Genomic DNA, 14,020 nt, shown 5'->3' on the forward strand with positions numbered 1-14,020 from the left:
ACCCCGCCCACTTCTGAATGTCTCCACGCCCATACACAACATGCTTCTTAAAATACCCCCCATGAATCTTCACACACTTGTCACACAGATAGTGTTCACATTGTGGACAGAAATGCTGGGCTTCAGCGTTCAGGTCATTTTCCTCACACTTGGAACAACTGTAGTCGTGAATCATGTCGGATCCTTTGTTAAAAGATAAACCTCCAGCCGCCATGTTTTCGCCTTGTAGTTAAATAATTGTTTTTTTTTTAAAGTTGAATCTGCGTTACATTGATTTCTACCTTTGTAACTATTCCACGATGACGAAAATTTCAATACGTCTTCACTAAAATATAGCTTTAGGTATTCCAATTCACTTATTTGTGACAAGTTTAAACGGATCAACTGATAGTTGGCAAGTTTTCCTTTGTATTTCATGAAACAAGGAAGTAGAATCAATCACTAATCTATTTTATCATAAACTTACCTGACCGAGATAAACACAACGCAAACACACTGGTGGATATGATTTAAGTAGGAATAGTGATAGCAATTTCATTTAGATTTTAATAACTTTTATTAAAGCAAAATCATAATTAAAATCTGAATTTCGTAAAACAGACGAACAGATGATTATATGAACACTAAAATTAAATCTGATATTTTTTTATAAAATATTCTAGAGAAAAAAACATGATATAGCTTTTTCGAAGAACAGGTGCTCAAGAGCTTCCAAGTCAAATTTCGTTCGGTCCATAACTAAATGAGGTGAATCACTTTAAGTCTTTAAATGTGAAGGGGGTTAGTTTGTGACATATAGATCACTGAGTAATGGTTCTTAAATAAGGTACAAACACATTTTGCTATTTTTATATTATACAGATAGTTTCATTATTATTTCCAATTGAGTCATTTGGTTGTTGCTGATGAGAAAACAGAGCGGAAGAGATAGTTTTAGCTATTTGTGCGTGTAGAACTTTTATGATCGGGGGCTTGAGTAGAGAACACATTGTGATACAACCATTATATGGTTCAATTCAGCTGTATATTATATATGCATAACTTAAACGACTATTAACTTAAGACCAAATAACAGGTTTTGCATGACATTTTCAAATTTATCAAGGGACATAACTTAACAGTAAGTAAATCTAGAGTTAAGTGCCTTGCTTTACATGTGCATCTTTTTATTAGTAAACTGTGTTTAAAGTTTCCTTTTAATATCTTTAAAGGTTATCAAATTATGGACAAGGTAAAGTTTTTAAATGATATTTTCCAATTATCAAGGGTCATAACTTGAAAATTAATAATACCCAGAGTTATTGGCCTTGCTATACATATTCCTATTGTCTCAAAAACAATAGCAGCACATGTACCAAGTTTCATTTGAGTTTCTTGAGAGTTTTTTTTAGTAATTAACAAGGTTAAAGCTTTTGAACGACGATGCTGATCCTAAGGTTATTTTAATATTTCGATATTTGTTTTTCTTTTGGAATAAAAACATTTAAATAATAATTAATCAACAATCAGCGTCCAGATAAGGCGTGGCTTATCAGTTTTCCGTTGCCATCTGCCACAACCTCCGAAGTATGCACAGTATTAACAGTAGGGTAATACGCTTTTTTCTCTGTATCTATTCTGATTTACTCAGTAAAACAACGGCAACAACTTACAAAATGTGTACCTCATTACAAATACAGAGTGCCAAAATACTGACATTTTCCCTTATGTTGATATATTTATGCTTTTTTGTTTGATAACGTTTAGTAGAATAATTTAATCTTTCAAATGTTATAATCGTTAAATGTTTGTCTTAAAAAGGAAAATATCATTATTAGTACACGGAATCAATCTGAAAGCATAATATTGACGATAGTTTGAGTGTTTTTTATTAGACGGGGCCCGAAGGTCGTGTTTTTAGGGATACATGTTTAGACTTTCCAATGGATAAGTGGATATGAGTAACAACTGACCAATACTCTTTATACTGGTTGTTATAGCTTAGTGAAACATTCATAAGCACTGTAGTTTAACAAATGACCATTAATCTTTATACTGGTGACCATAGCTGTCCGACACGATCTAAAGCACTGTTGTTTAACGAATGACCATATATCTTTATACTGGTGATCATAGCTTGGGGACACGTTCTAAAGCACTGTAGTTAAATTAATGACCATCCATCTTTATACTGGTGATCATAGCTGCCCGACAAGATCTTAAGCACTGTAGTTTAACTAATGACCATATATCTTTATACTGGTGATCATAGCTGCCCGACACGATCTAAAGCACTGTAGTTTAACTAATGACCATTAATCTTTATACTGGTAACCATAGCTGCCCGACACGATCTAAAGCACTGTCGTTTAACTAATGACCATATATCTTTATACTGGTGATCATAGCTTAGTGAAACATTCTAAAGCACTGTAGTTTAACTAATGACCATATATCTTTATACTGGTGACTGCCCGACACGTTCTAGGGCACTGAAGGATAGAACAATTATACACTACTGTTTGCAAATCACGTTAACATACATATATCAATGGTCTAAAGTATCGATTGATCTTCGCTTTTGTTCAGACTTAAACCACCAAGCGAATTTCCTGTCAAGTGTAACATCTATGGCCTGTCATTCCACTTCAAACATCGAAAAACCACTAACTTAAACACCGTAAACATAGAACCTACTACTGAAAAAACGGGCTCCTTACCACGCAAACCATCCATAAACAGTTTGCATTGAACCGGCCTATTGAATCGTAGCTTTAAAGTATGCTTTTTTCCTACAACTGCATTTTTACAAAGGAAACTCTTTGAAGACTTGATCATGACCACATGAAGAAGGTAGTACAAATTAACCATCTGCTCGGTGTAAAATGGATTTATGCTTTCTATTATGCCTTTATACATATAACAGAGACTTTTTCTAGCTTCCTGCTGACCCTATGAGGATATTAGTAATAACCTCATACAAAAAATAAACATTTCTTAAATACTTTATTTGAAATTATAATATGAAAATAAAGCAAGGGCTGTCACAGCAATGAGAAAAATGTTCTGGACTGGGCTACTTAACACAGACAGCCAATTGTACAATCTTCTTATTGCATAAATGCCCATAAATATGGGGAAACATTTACAGAGATGCATCTTGATGCACCCACTGTATCCAATGAACTATTGTATAAAGTTTGAGGCAAAAAACTATTACATTTAAGAACAACAGTTACCTTAGCATAGAGCTTTAAGCAAAATCTTAGGGACACAATATATAATATATCTTATATAACAGTAAGGCCAAAAAAGTTCTTTGTTTCCACTAACATCTTCAAAATAAATAGGGTAGGTAGGTAGGCTTTTTTCTATTTGTTTTTGAGAACCAGGATTCTGTACAAAAACAACCTATATTAGGCTATATCACTATTGTATAGATATACAAGACTGTGCCCTGTTTTCAATGATTGACAGAAGAACTTAAGTAAGCTTTTGTTGTGAGATTAAGTCTCAATTGTTTTGATCATATTTTCATTCTTAGAACAGACAATTTCCGATAATCTAAAAATAGTTTCTACATACATTAACTGACCTATAATTTAAAAATATTTTCTACATACATTAACTGACCACATGTTTGTCCTCACCGCGGGAAAACGACAATCTGGTAAGCTCTGCATTTTGTAGGGAATGATTGCTAAAGTTGTTCATAAAATAAAATTATTGCCTTAAACAATTTAAACGTGTATGTTTAAAAAACTTGTCTATCGTATGATATCTAATCAAAGCACCGAAAATACATTAGAAGCGAATGAAAGGGGCATGCATTTTAACCTTAGATACATGGGGATGGGGGTACGTCGACTAGAGTGATAAGCTGTGCATTCTGAAGGACTTTTGCCTGAAGTTGTGCATTTTGAAAGGGATTTTTGCTGAAGTTGTTTGTAAAAAAATGATTTTTCTTAAACAAAACGTGTATGTCCATAAAAGGAAATGATATATATGATGTATTATACTTTCCTTTCGTATGTTATCTAATCAAACAACGAAACACCTTTAGAAACGACTGAAAGGGGCATGCATTGTAACCTCAAAAAAATGGGGATGGGGGACTACAATGTACGACGATTGCAGTGACTATTACATAAACAAAATGACACCAGACGCCATAAAATAGATACAGATATGTTTGTTTCCTCGCCCAATGTGGACACACGCGCTCTTGGCCCTCAACACAGTTTTTACTTTTATCCATGTGCCGTTCACCCATTCCCCTTGTTCAAATAAAATTTGCAACTCTCACATATTTGCCAACAGATAGTCTTCAGCGCGTTCGCGCTTTGATTATAACACTGATGGATGTGACCTTAACCAGTGACCCAATAATACCGTCACCTAAAAAGTAATATATCAATCACTAAACATTCATGGCTTAGGTCAAAGCATTCAAGAGTCATTGTGTAAAATAAATTTTAAACACTGTTTGCCATGACCTTCACCTTTGATCAACAAACCTCTAAAACAATACTGGTCATGTTCGGGTCAAAGGTAATATACTATTAATGTTTTATAATCTGAAGTCAGCCTACAAAATTTTCAAGTTGTTTAAAAAATAAAATGTATCTGATTGCACACATATGCTATTGCATGTATGTCAATAGTGGCAAAATAGCTATGGCATACACTTAATGTCAATAAATCAATAACACAAGCAGCCCAAAAGAGGTCTTTTATATCACAGATTCTCTATGCATCCCAAGCTAAGATAATCCCATCCCAAGAGCATGGTTGATGTTTGGTCCATTCATACTGTCAGCAGCCTGTTTTCCTAAGGAGCAATCCTGGGGAATCATAAACTTCCGTCAGGGTAGAGGCGTTGCAAATTGACAGACTGCAATTTTAATGTACATATTTGAAAACTGTTTATATTTACACTGACTTTTTTATATGTTTTACATAAAGTTTATGTTACATAAAATGTCGCCGATATACAATTTCATATGATTAAACAGACTATCATTTAACAGTAATGTAATGTTGGATGGCAAACGAGAGCAAACATGTGCAAGGAGATTGTATTATAAACTACTAACCACCTGTTTGATTGCTAGAGCTGCAGTTTTAACAGATTAACATAATATACCTACCGGGCGTTATAGCTGACTTTGTATCTCAAATGTTGAACTATGTTTTCTTATTCATCGTTATCAGAATGCTTTTTGCATGAAATTTTGTAAAAATATTAATAAGTTAAAGCGAGTGAAGCCCTGTAGTCTGTTCCCGATGATGTCAAACTGCTTCAATATCCAGCGTCAACGTTCCTACTTATCATACATACACGTATAAAACTTATGTAGACGTCGCAGCTGTTAACAAAGCGCATTTACATAGCGTTAAACAAAGAACATACTGTTTCAAACTACACATAATACCCACAACAGTTATACAAACTAGGAAAATTTAACATCCAGCAGATAAAAGATTAAGTATTATGTTGAGGTTAATGTGTTTAAATGATGTAATTAAGTTGCACGTTGGTACAAAACTAGTCGCTGTTTGCTCTGTACAAATTTAATCTAGTTATGACTTAGTTTTTTTTATCAATTTCAACTCTATAAATAATGGTCAATTTTTCAGATGTTAGTCTTCTGACTTTATTCCAAAAGCGGTGTTTGATTACCCAATTCAAATGTAACTACCCACTCATACCATTCATCTCTCTCGTAGCAAATATTCCTTCATTTAAAATCCCGAATGCTTTTATACTATTTTTAGAGTCTGCGTACTTATTGAATCCAATTTTAAACTCAAATATCTACTTACCGCGTATCACCCTCTTAAATCCCGAGTTCTCAATATAAATACGGCCTTGCTACCCTTTTTTTCTTTCAGGCAAGTAACCGGGTCCATACATTATATTGGCCTAAAATATCAGGTTGCTGGATTCTTTTTTATACCAACTTGGCGTCCGCACTTTAAACAATCTTAAGCGGGATTGAAATAAATTGAATCGGTCAGTTCTTCCATGGGCCGATTGTTCAAAAGTTTGTTTAAAGTTAACAACATTGTTAACGTAATCGTTGTTAACTTTTAAATCGTTACTGCTCAGTGAGTTTTATGGATATTCTTGTGATCTGCTATATTTCTAACAATATTTGAGATAATTGTTTCATATTCAAATATTTGAGCACATTATCAAATAATTCATGTTTAAAAGTTTGACAACGATATCGTTAATTGCATTGTTAATTGTAACAAAGTTCTGAGCAAACGGCCCATGAACTTCATCGTATCAAAAATAAAATACAATTGAGCACTCAAGATTATGAATGTTACCTGCCAAACTATGTGTTCATATGTGTCGATTACTTTCTGCTAATCCATGAAATTAAATGTTTTATAACACAATCATATTATTTATATACAAAAAAAATCCAATCCTATTATTGGTCAAATCATTATTACTTTGACAGCTGGCTACTGTCTAATACCATAAACGCCGGTAATACAGAAGATGTTGAAATTTATGAGAAATGAGATCATGTGTTTATTTTTTATTTACACAGATATAGTGGATTCAGATTTAAACTTTTATTTAGAACACATGCATATTCCTCGTTTATATTGGGCCTTTCGGGCCGCATGATATATGGATTTTGTTATTATAAAGGTCGAACGGCCTATATAAAATATTTTATTTTGCAGCCTGGCTTTAGATTAATTTCTCATTTTTGCTAGTTTTCCGCTGTGTATGAATGCTGATTTGACAATATCTAGCTTATATGTTCAGGGGAAAGGTAGATTCATGAAACTATCTGGAGTACATTAATTCATAATATCTTACAAAATCAATTCCTGTGTACATTCAGTGATTCGCAAATTATTATTTGATCATTAGATTAGGGTCTGATTATGCAAAAATGCTAGTTAAGGCACCATGCACATGGGGCAGAATTAACAGGCAACATGGCGTGATTCCGGCTGTCGAATGTGCCATGCTTAAATGCCTAGATGTAACATCATTTGATATACAGTTTAACCCTGTTGGTTCGACCTCGCTTAGCTCGACCGAAATGTAAAGGACCTATTTATTTATACTGAAGGTGAACACTCGCGCTTGATTCTATTTTTCCGAGGCTCGATATATTTTTGCCGGTCCCTCGGAGTTCGAGCCATCGGGGTTCGACTGTACCACATTGATTCTGCATGTCCTTGGTCATCCTCGGCACCCCAGCGTATCATAACCTATATGATATAGATTATGATACGCTGGGGTGCGGAGGGTGGTCCTTTGTGTAAACCCAGATGGTTATGTCTTTAACCTTCCTCGCCATTCAAGGAGATGTGAACTATGTTCACTGAATAATATTGAAAATAAATCTAAGTAATGTTAATAATTTTGTATAAATACATGGTAGTTATATATAGATAAGTTGTATTCTTAGTTATTATCGTGCACGAACGATAAAGGTTAAAATTAATTACTCTTCTTAAGTCTTAAAAATATTTATTTTTCAACAAGATAGCTATATTTATTATATATCTTAGAAAATACTATGTACTGCCCCTTCTGTCCTACTTAAACTGGATGGTATTGCTCTATTGAAAAAAAAAATGTTATTATTCGTTTGTAATCATGTTATATTTATTTATGCGTTTGCGCATGCTAACATAATGATTGATTAGCTAATCAAAATCTGTCTGTACTTTGATCTTAATATATATTTTGTTCTATTTTGTATAAATCATTTTTACAAACAATAAAACAAATAATAAATAGAACAGGTTTTTTTTTAACTTTATAGAAATACGATTGGACGGCTTAGGGTAATACATCTATTATGCACAAGTTTAAAACTCTGATTCCATTTTCTAAATAGGATTTTAAAGAGCTTTTTTAAAGATGACAGTTATAAGAATCGGTCCACAAATAGTTTGTAATGTGTTTTATGTCTGCTGCTATAATTTGGCATCACGATGGCAGCAATGAATTTATTTATTTTACCATCAATGTTCAATTGAATATATATGAACGTGCCATAACGTAGCAACTGATCAGCCATTATAACAAAAAATCATCCTGTCATTGCAGCTTTCAGGGCAACATATGGATGTCAACTACCATGTTAAGGTAAGTGGAAGACTGGTAAAGACCACTTCAGGAGGACAAATATGAAGGTGCAGTTCTAATGGACTTCTCAAATGTATTCGACTGCCCCATGATTTCATCGTAGACAAGCTTAATGCATACACTACCAACCACGCGTTTTTTGCACTTTCCGCACATCGCCGCGAGTTTTCCTTACCGCGGACGTTATTTTTTTTATCTAATTATCACTATACGCCGCGATTGAAGCATACTACCCACAGCGTTTATACCTATAATTTTCCCCGCGTTCCACAGTTTCCGTTTAAAATTGAATTTGCGTAACAAATATGCGGAATACGTTTGCGAAATCTCAGTCACTTGTGTTTCAAAGTATTGAATACCCAAGGGGTTTCAGTGCTTTGATTGATATTTTGTGAGCTTAATCGTGTTTAAATTCTGCTGGCTTTAAGCACACCATTCGGAGCTCCTCGGCCATTTTATCGAAAACAAACTCGGATGTATGCCGGTACATCAGTTTAAGTAGTTCGTAAATTTTTGAATTATATCATTAATTAAATGTATTGTTTTAGAGTTGTATTTATTGATCTATTTATTGATTGCCAGTGAAGTGAATTATTGAAAACAAAATTAAGATTCCCACGAGTCATAAAGTTTAACTGCTTAATAAAATTACTACGCGATCTACTTGCAGCGGACTTAAACGTGCCACTTTTTGAGTATGTAAACCGTCCAAATACATCCGAGGTTGTTTTTGATAAAATGGCCGAGGAGTTCCGAATGTATGCACACATATCAGCAATAACGTGTCGGCCACGTTATGTTAGGAAAAGCATACGGTGTTCCAATAATATGCTTCTGAGTAAGTCAACACAGGTATCTTGAATGCATTTTACAAAATGTCACAACGGCCTTGATGTTTGACCCACTGACCTTAAAATCAATTACTATACGCCGCTATTCTGTTGGCATAAAAAAGAACGACGTATTATATCATGGCACACTCAGCATTTGAAACAATAACTTAAGTGAAATATTTGGGTTAACCTTCGTAAAAGCAACATATAAAGTGACTGAACACGTTTCGGTTGACCTGTAATCTTCTAACGGGCTGCACATTCAAACATATTGTAATGTCATGATCACTATTAAATCTAATTTTCTTCAATTTAAATAATATACTTAATTTCAAACTGATCACTGTTTTCAAATCGGGGAAACAAAGAGAATAAAAAAGTGAGCACTGTGTTTTGCAACCGAGTACAAATTTGCAAGTTTATCAGATTAAAATATATGTTTACAAATAAAATAAAACAATATCATGTTTAACAAATAACACATGTGGCCATTCCTTAATTACTTACAAGCAAACGAAACTATATGATACCAATATCGGTACACTACATAGTATATACAATGAAGGGATCAAACATCATATATATATTATACCTCAATTCAATTTGTCCCTTCTTTATGTATATAATCTCGATCGGTCCGTATATCACTGTATTTTGATGAAAATCCAGTTTTATGACGTCAGCGATCGATTGGATAGTGCGGCTTGCTATTTTCACAACGGCGAAAATTTGTCGGAAGTAAACATTATCAGATTGTTAAATAAAACACATTTAAATCGCTTTAAAATTTTTGTCCTGTAATGAAAAGTGTTCGGTATAATATAAGAAATATAACACACCACTTCGGGTCATATGGCATTATAAGGACCGGTCGGTCAGCCCCCTAACGCCTCGGTCCATATACACCTTTGGTGGCTGACTGGCCGGTCCTTATAATGTCATATGACCCTCAGTGTTGTGTAATATTTCTTAAATAGTCCTTCGTTGGAAATACTGCAATTTCCACACTTAAAAAATAAATAAATGATTAAACATGCTTAATCATGTTTTATCTTAAAATGAACATACTCTTGAGTAAACTACATTTGGATCTTGTGATACAAAATCTTTAACAAACTTATTCAAAATATTCTGACAATATGGCATATATCTATAGATGGATTTCCTTTATGGGTCTAAAACTTTTTCTTAACATACAAATTATTAAACGTTCTAATATATACATATTATTCAAAAACATAAAGTTACATTCTTGACTCTTGCCATTTCTCTCAAAATACTCGAAATATGTACATGTACGTATACTCCAGGTATTTTGTGCGTGTAACATGCTTAATCATGTTTTATCTTAAAATGAACATACTCTTGAGTAAACTACATTTGGATCTTGTGATACAAAATCTTTAACAAACTTATTCAAAATATTCTGACAATATGGCATATATCTATAGATGGATTTCCTTTATGTGTCTAAAACTTTTTCTTAACATACAAATTATTAAACGTTCTAATATATACATATTATTCAAAAAACATAAAGTTACATTCTTGACTCTTGACATTTCTCTCAAAATACTCGAAATATGTACATGTACGTATACTCCAGGTATTTTGTGCGTGTATCGAAAATTAATATATAAAACAGTGGAAACTGAAGAGTCCAGCACATAGCACTCCACAAAATTCTGCAATAAGATGATTATGTATTTTGGCACATAGACAACATCCATATGCTCAACTTGAATTGAATACAATATCGTTGGTCATCTTAACGTGTCCTGCACTTAAGGTGTCTTTTCACGGCTGCTATCGGTGATGTTAAGATATGGAGTTGCAAGATCAAAGGTTAGTGCTGTATACAGCATAGTCAGCTGCAAAGATCAACAATAGCGCAGTTTACAGCAAAGTATCCTCTTGAACGCCTTTCTGAAGTCCGAGTTGCAGAGAGCGTAGTAGTAGGGATTGACGGATGAGTTTAACTTAAAAAACAACGAGACTGAAACAAATGTTATTGCAACCTTGCGAAGCCAACAACAAACCTTGTTTATTGTATTTTGTTCTTTTTTCTTTGTTATTTTTTTGTTTATGCAAACGATGCCAATTAATTATGGGGGAAAAGGCATCCAAAATACATGTCAGCTACTTAAAAGCAGAATCAGACACTTTACGAATGTGAAACAACATAGTACGGCAGGCAACGGTGAGTTTTCTAATATTTCGATAAAACAACAAGCATTATACTTACGAAAGAGCCATATCGCAGGTGGGATGCAGTTTTCACAAAAAGGATGTAATGTGGTTGCACTATTGAACGGCATCCATGTGATAATAAACGTGATAAGAACGGCACCCAATATCTTTAAAATACGGTTATCTCGGTGTCTCTGAATTCTAGTAGCCTGTCTGACCGCCAAATCGTCTTCTTTTTTAATTTCGTCTTCATTGCCTATATGTAGCTCGGGTTCAGTTACTTCTATTGTTTCATTACCAGATTCTTTCTGGCTTTTACTTCTGTCAATCAGGGTATGTAACCCTGAACAACAACCATTGCTAGATGTGTTGTTGGCGTTATTTTTAAGACTTGATTGACTAGATTCTCTTTCATCCGTTCTCTGCTTTAAACACTTTTTAAATCGGGCAGACTTTCTGGCTATCTTCAATATTTTGTAATAAAGAACCACCATAACAATCGCAGGAATAAATACAACCACTGAATTTGAAAACACCGCAATATATTTGTTTTCGAAAACCACAAGATGACATTCAGTGTCTGACCTTTGTCGTACATTTTGAGTATATGGCCACACATATACCCATGGTACTGAAAAAAGTAACGAAAATACCCATGCTCCAGCTATCATCAAAAGTAGAAGTCGCTTGTTTCGGATTTGTCTATATCTGAACGGTAAAGCAAATGCTAGGTATCTGTCGACACAGATAAGGAAAATATGTGCAATTGAAGATGCATTTACCATGTAGTCAACCAAAAGAAATATATCGCAAATGTGTCGTCCAAGATTCCAGTATCCCTGAACAAAAATCATAATGATGAAAGGCATTGAAAAAGCACCAACAGTGGCGTCCGCAACGGCTAGGCTTACTAGCAAGTAATTGTTAAGAATTTGCAGCTTTCTCTCTTGTGCAAATGCTACTATGATAAGGACATTTCCAGATATTGTAGCTGATGAAACGCATCCACCAAAGACAGATATACAGACTTTTCCAACTACGGACAAATCATGTAAATCGTGAACCGCTGGTGAACTATTGTTGTTTTGAAGAGAGGTTGTAGCTGTCCATTTTATCGTATTATTACCATGATGGCTTGTTGTGTATTCCGACATATTCTGGGATTTCACACATTGCCACACAACTACCAGCAACAACAATCGGGAATTCATAGCCATGCCTTGAATCTGAAATGGAACAAGAAGCATCTCTTAATTAACATGCTAAATTATCCATGTGCGATGACAAACTTCGAGTTATTTTATGTAATACATATTTTATTTAAAAACTGTGACTTGATGTTGAGTGTTAAAGTAAGGCCTTAACAGAAACAAAATATAGTTATTTAGATGTGTTCATATAATTCTGGAAAAGTGGTCCTATGGATGAAATAAATGCGTCCAGATTACAGAAACTAGTCTCAAATTGAATGCGACCGCACATTGACAGTTATGGTTAAAGCACTGTCAAACTCATCTGTAATGGTGGTTAACGAAAAAAAAAAACGCCCTTCTGTTTGTTTACAAAGATTGCACCTTAATTCTAAAAGTCATCTTAGTTCTCCACATTGTACCTTGCACTTCACTATGCCGAAAGGTAAAAAAACCGTCTAATAGTATATTTTAATGTTCAATTTATAAAATTTTATGAACGTCATTGACTACGTACCGTGAATTCCAGAGTGTTCTAACTACATATATTCATATTATGAAAACATCGAGTTTAACGCTTAAGTGTTTTAGAACTGTTTTATTTTGGAACAACTTTTCGCAATTGTGTTGTTTATGTTAATGGTTGATTACATAAGAGAAAAAATCAATAATGTTCTAATTGAGTCAAGCTTGTGTCAATGTCTTTTTATAAACAAATGTATCACGTGTTGGCGACACCATGCTTTCATTGGCCAATTTAGGATTTTAAACAGTCTGCTAGCTATGCAAGCGGGATATGTTGAGTTAAACATAATGCAACGATAAATAACTCTCATAATTTGACTTATCGACTGTTCTCTGTGACTCTACATGATTTCATTAAAAACGATTCGAGAAAAATAAATTTGAACCAAAAACACAAATAGAACAAACTGGAGCTCAAGCGTCGGCCGATAGAGACAACGATGCATGTTTTAAATTAATATCAGGCTTACAATGCACATACACAACATGCGAGAACAAAACAAAACTAGGTGGTATTGCTGGAGCAAAGAGGTGCCAACATTTAAGAATGCTTTAAATGTAATTGTCTATTTAATACAACTTACAATTAGACAATACTGTATCCACGCCACTGTGACGAATAACCTTTCACTTGTCTTGTCAGGTTTAAAATGTCTGTATTACTTTTACTTTGTTATTGCAATTTGGAACGTGCAGAAAGAATTCAAATCGCTTTCTGAAAGAGCTTATTTCCGCAGTCTACTAAATATGAGTATAAAACAAGCATTTAAAGGATGCACTTATTTTGCAGGGTTATCACAATAAATCAGTCTTTATTGCATCCGTGTTTTAATGCAGAAGTTGAAGTCTGCAGTCCAGTCAAACTTACTTAAAAGTTAACTTACACCGCATCTCAGTGAATGTTTAATAACTGGGGGCTTGTTTCACGAACAAATTTATGTTTGTTTCTGACTGAAGTTATTATTTACGCCAATTATTGAGAATGACATCAGTAGATGCCTAATCTGTTTCACCATCATTTTATAACAAAAACTTAAGTTTTCTTTACGAAATACGATCTCAGGATTCAAGCGAAACACAGCTTGTTTGTGTATTTAAACCAGTTTAGAGGTGGATTGTTACCAATACAAGTGACCTTTTGCTTATTTAATGCATTATTTTTTTTAATA

The 14,020-nt window shown here is 33.9% G+C and overlaps 1 protein-coding gene across 4 annotated transcripts; it reads right to left on the bottom strand.

Moving 5' to 3' along the window:
• Nucleotides 1–9,352: 9,352 nt before the first annotated feature.
• LOC128244911 (muscarinic acetylcholine receptor DM1-like) lies at nt 9,353–13,551 on the bottom strand. Of its 4 annotated transcripts, none has more exons than XM_052963051.1 (3): nt 13,436–13,551; nt 11,192–12,362; nt 9,353–10,817 (listed from the first exon to the last, which is right to left on the bottom strand). In XM_052963051.1, exons 2-3 carry the CDS (start codon nt 12,351–12,353, stop codon nt 10,786–10,788), a joined length of 1,194 nt encoding a protein of 397 aa, XP_052819011.1. In that variant the 5' UTR covers nt 12,354–12,362; nt 13,436–13,551; the 3' UTR covers nt 9,353–10,785. The 4 variants fall into 4 exon arrangements, with proteins under 4 accessions (XP_052819011.1, XP_052819010.1, XP_052819008.1 ...); XM_052963050.1 differs by having other exon boundaries at nt 9,353–10,925; XM_052963048.1 differs by having other exon boundaries at nt 9,353–10,942.
• Between the last annotated feature and the right edge of the window lie 469 nt (nt 13,552–14,020).

Source organism: Mya arenaria, chromosome 8 (genome assembly GCF_026914265.1).
Source record: "Mya arenaria isolate MELC-2E11 chromosome 8, ASM2691426v1".
In the NCBI taxonomy this organism is placed as follows: Eukaryota; Metazoa; Mollusca; class Bivalvia; order Myida; family Myidae; genus Mya; species Mya arenaria.

What these genes read in the sequence shown, in the direction of transcription:
- LOC128244911 (XM_052963048.1), bottom strand. Translation starts at nt 12,353, where the DNA reads ATGGCTATGAATTCCCGATTGTTGTTGCTGGTAGTTGTGTGGCAATGT. An exon ending in ACCTGCGATATGGCTCTTTC is followed by an intron (nt 10,943 to 11,191) that starts GTAAGTATAATG and finishes CATTTGTTTCAG; the next exon opens with TCTCGTTGTTTTTTAAGTTA.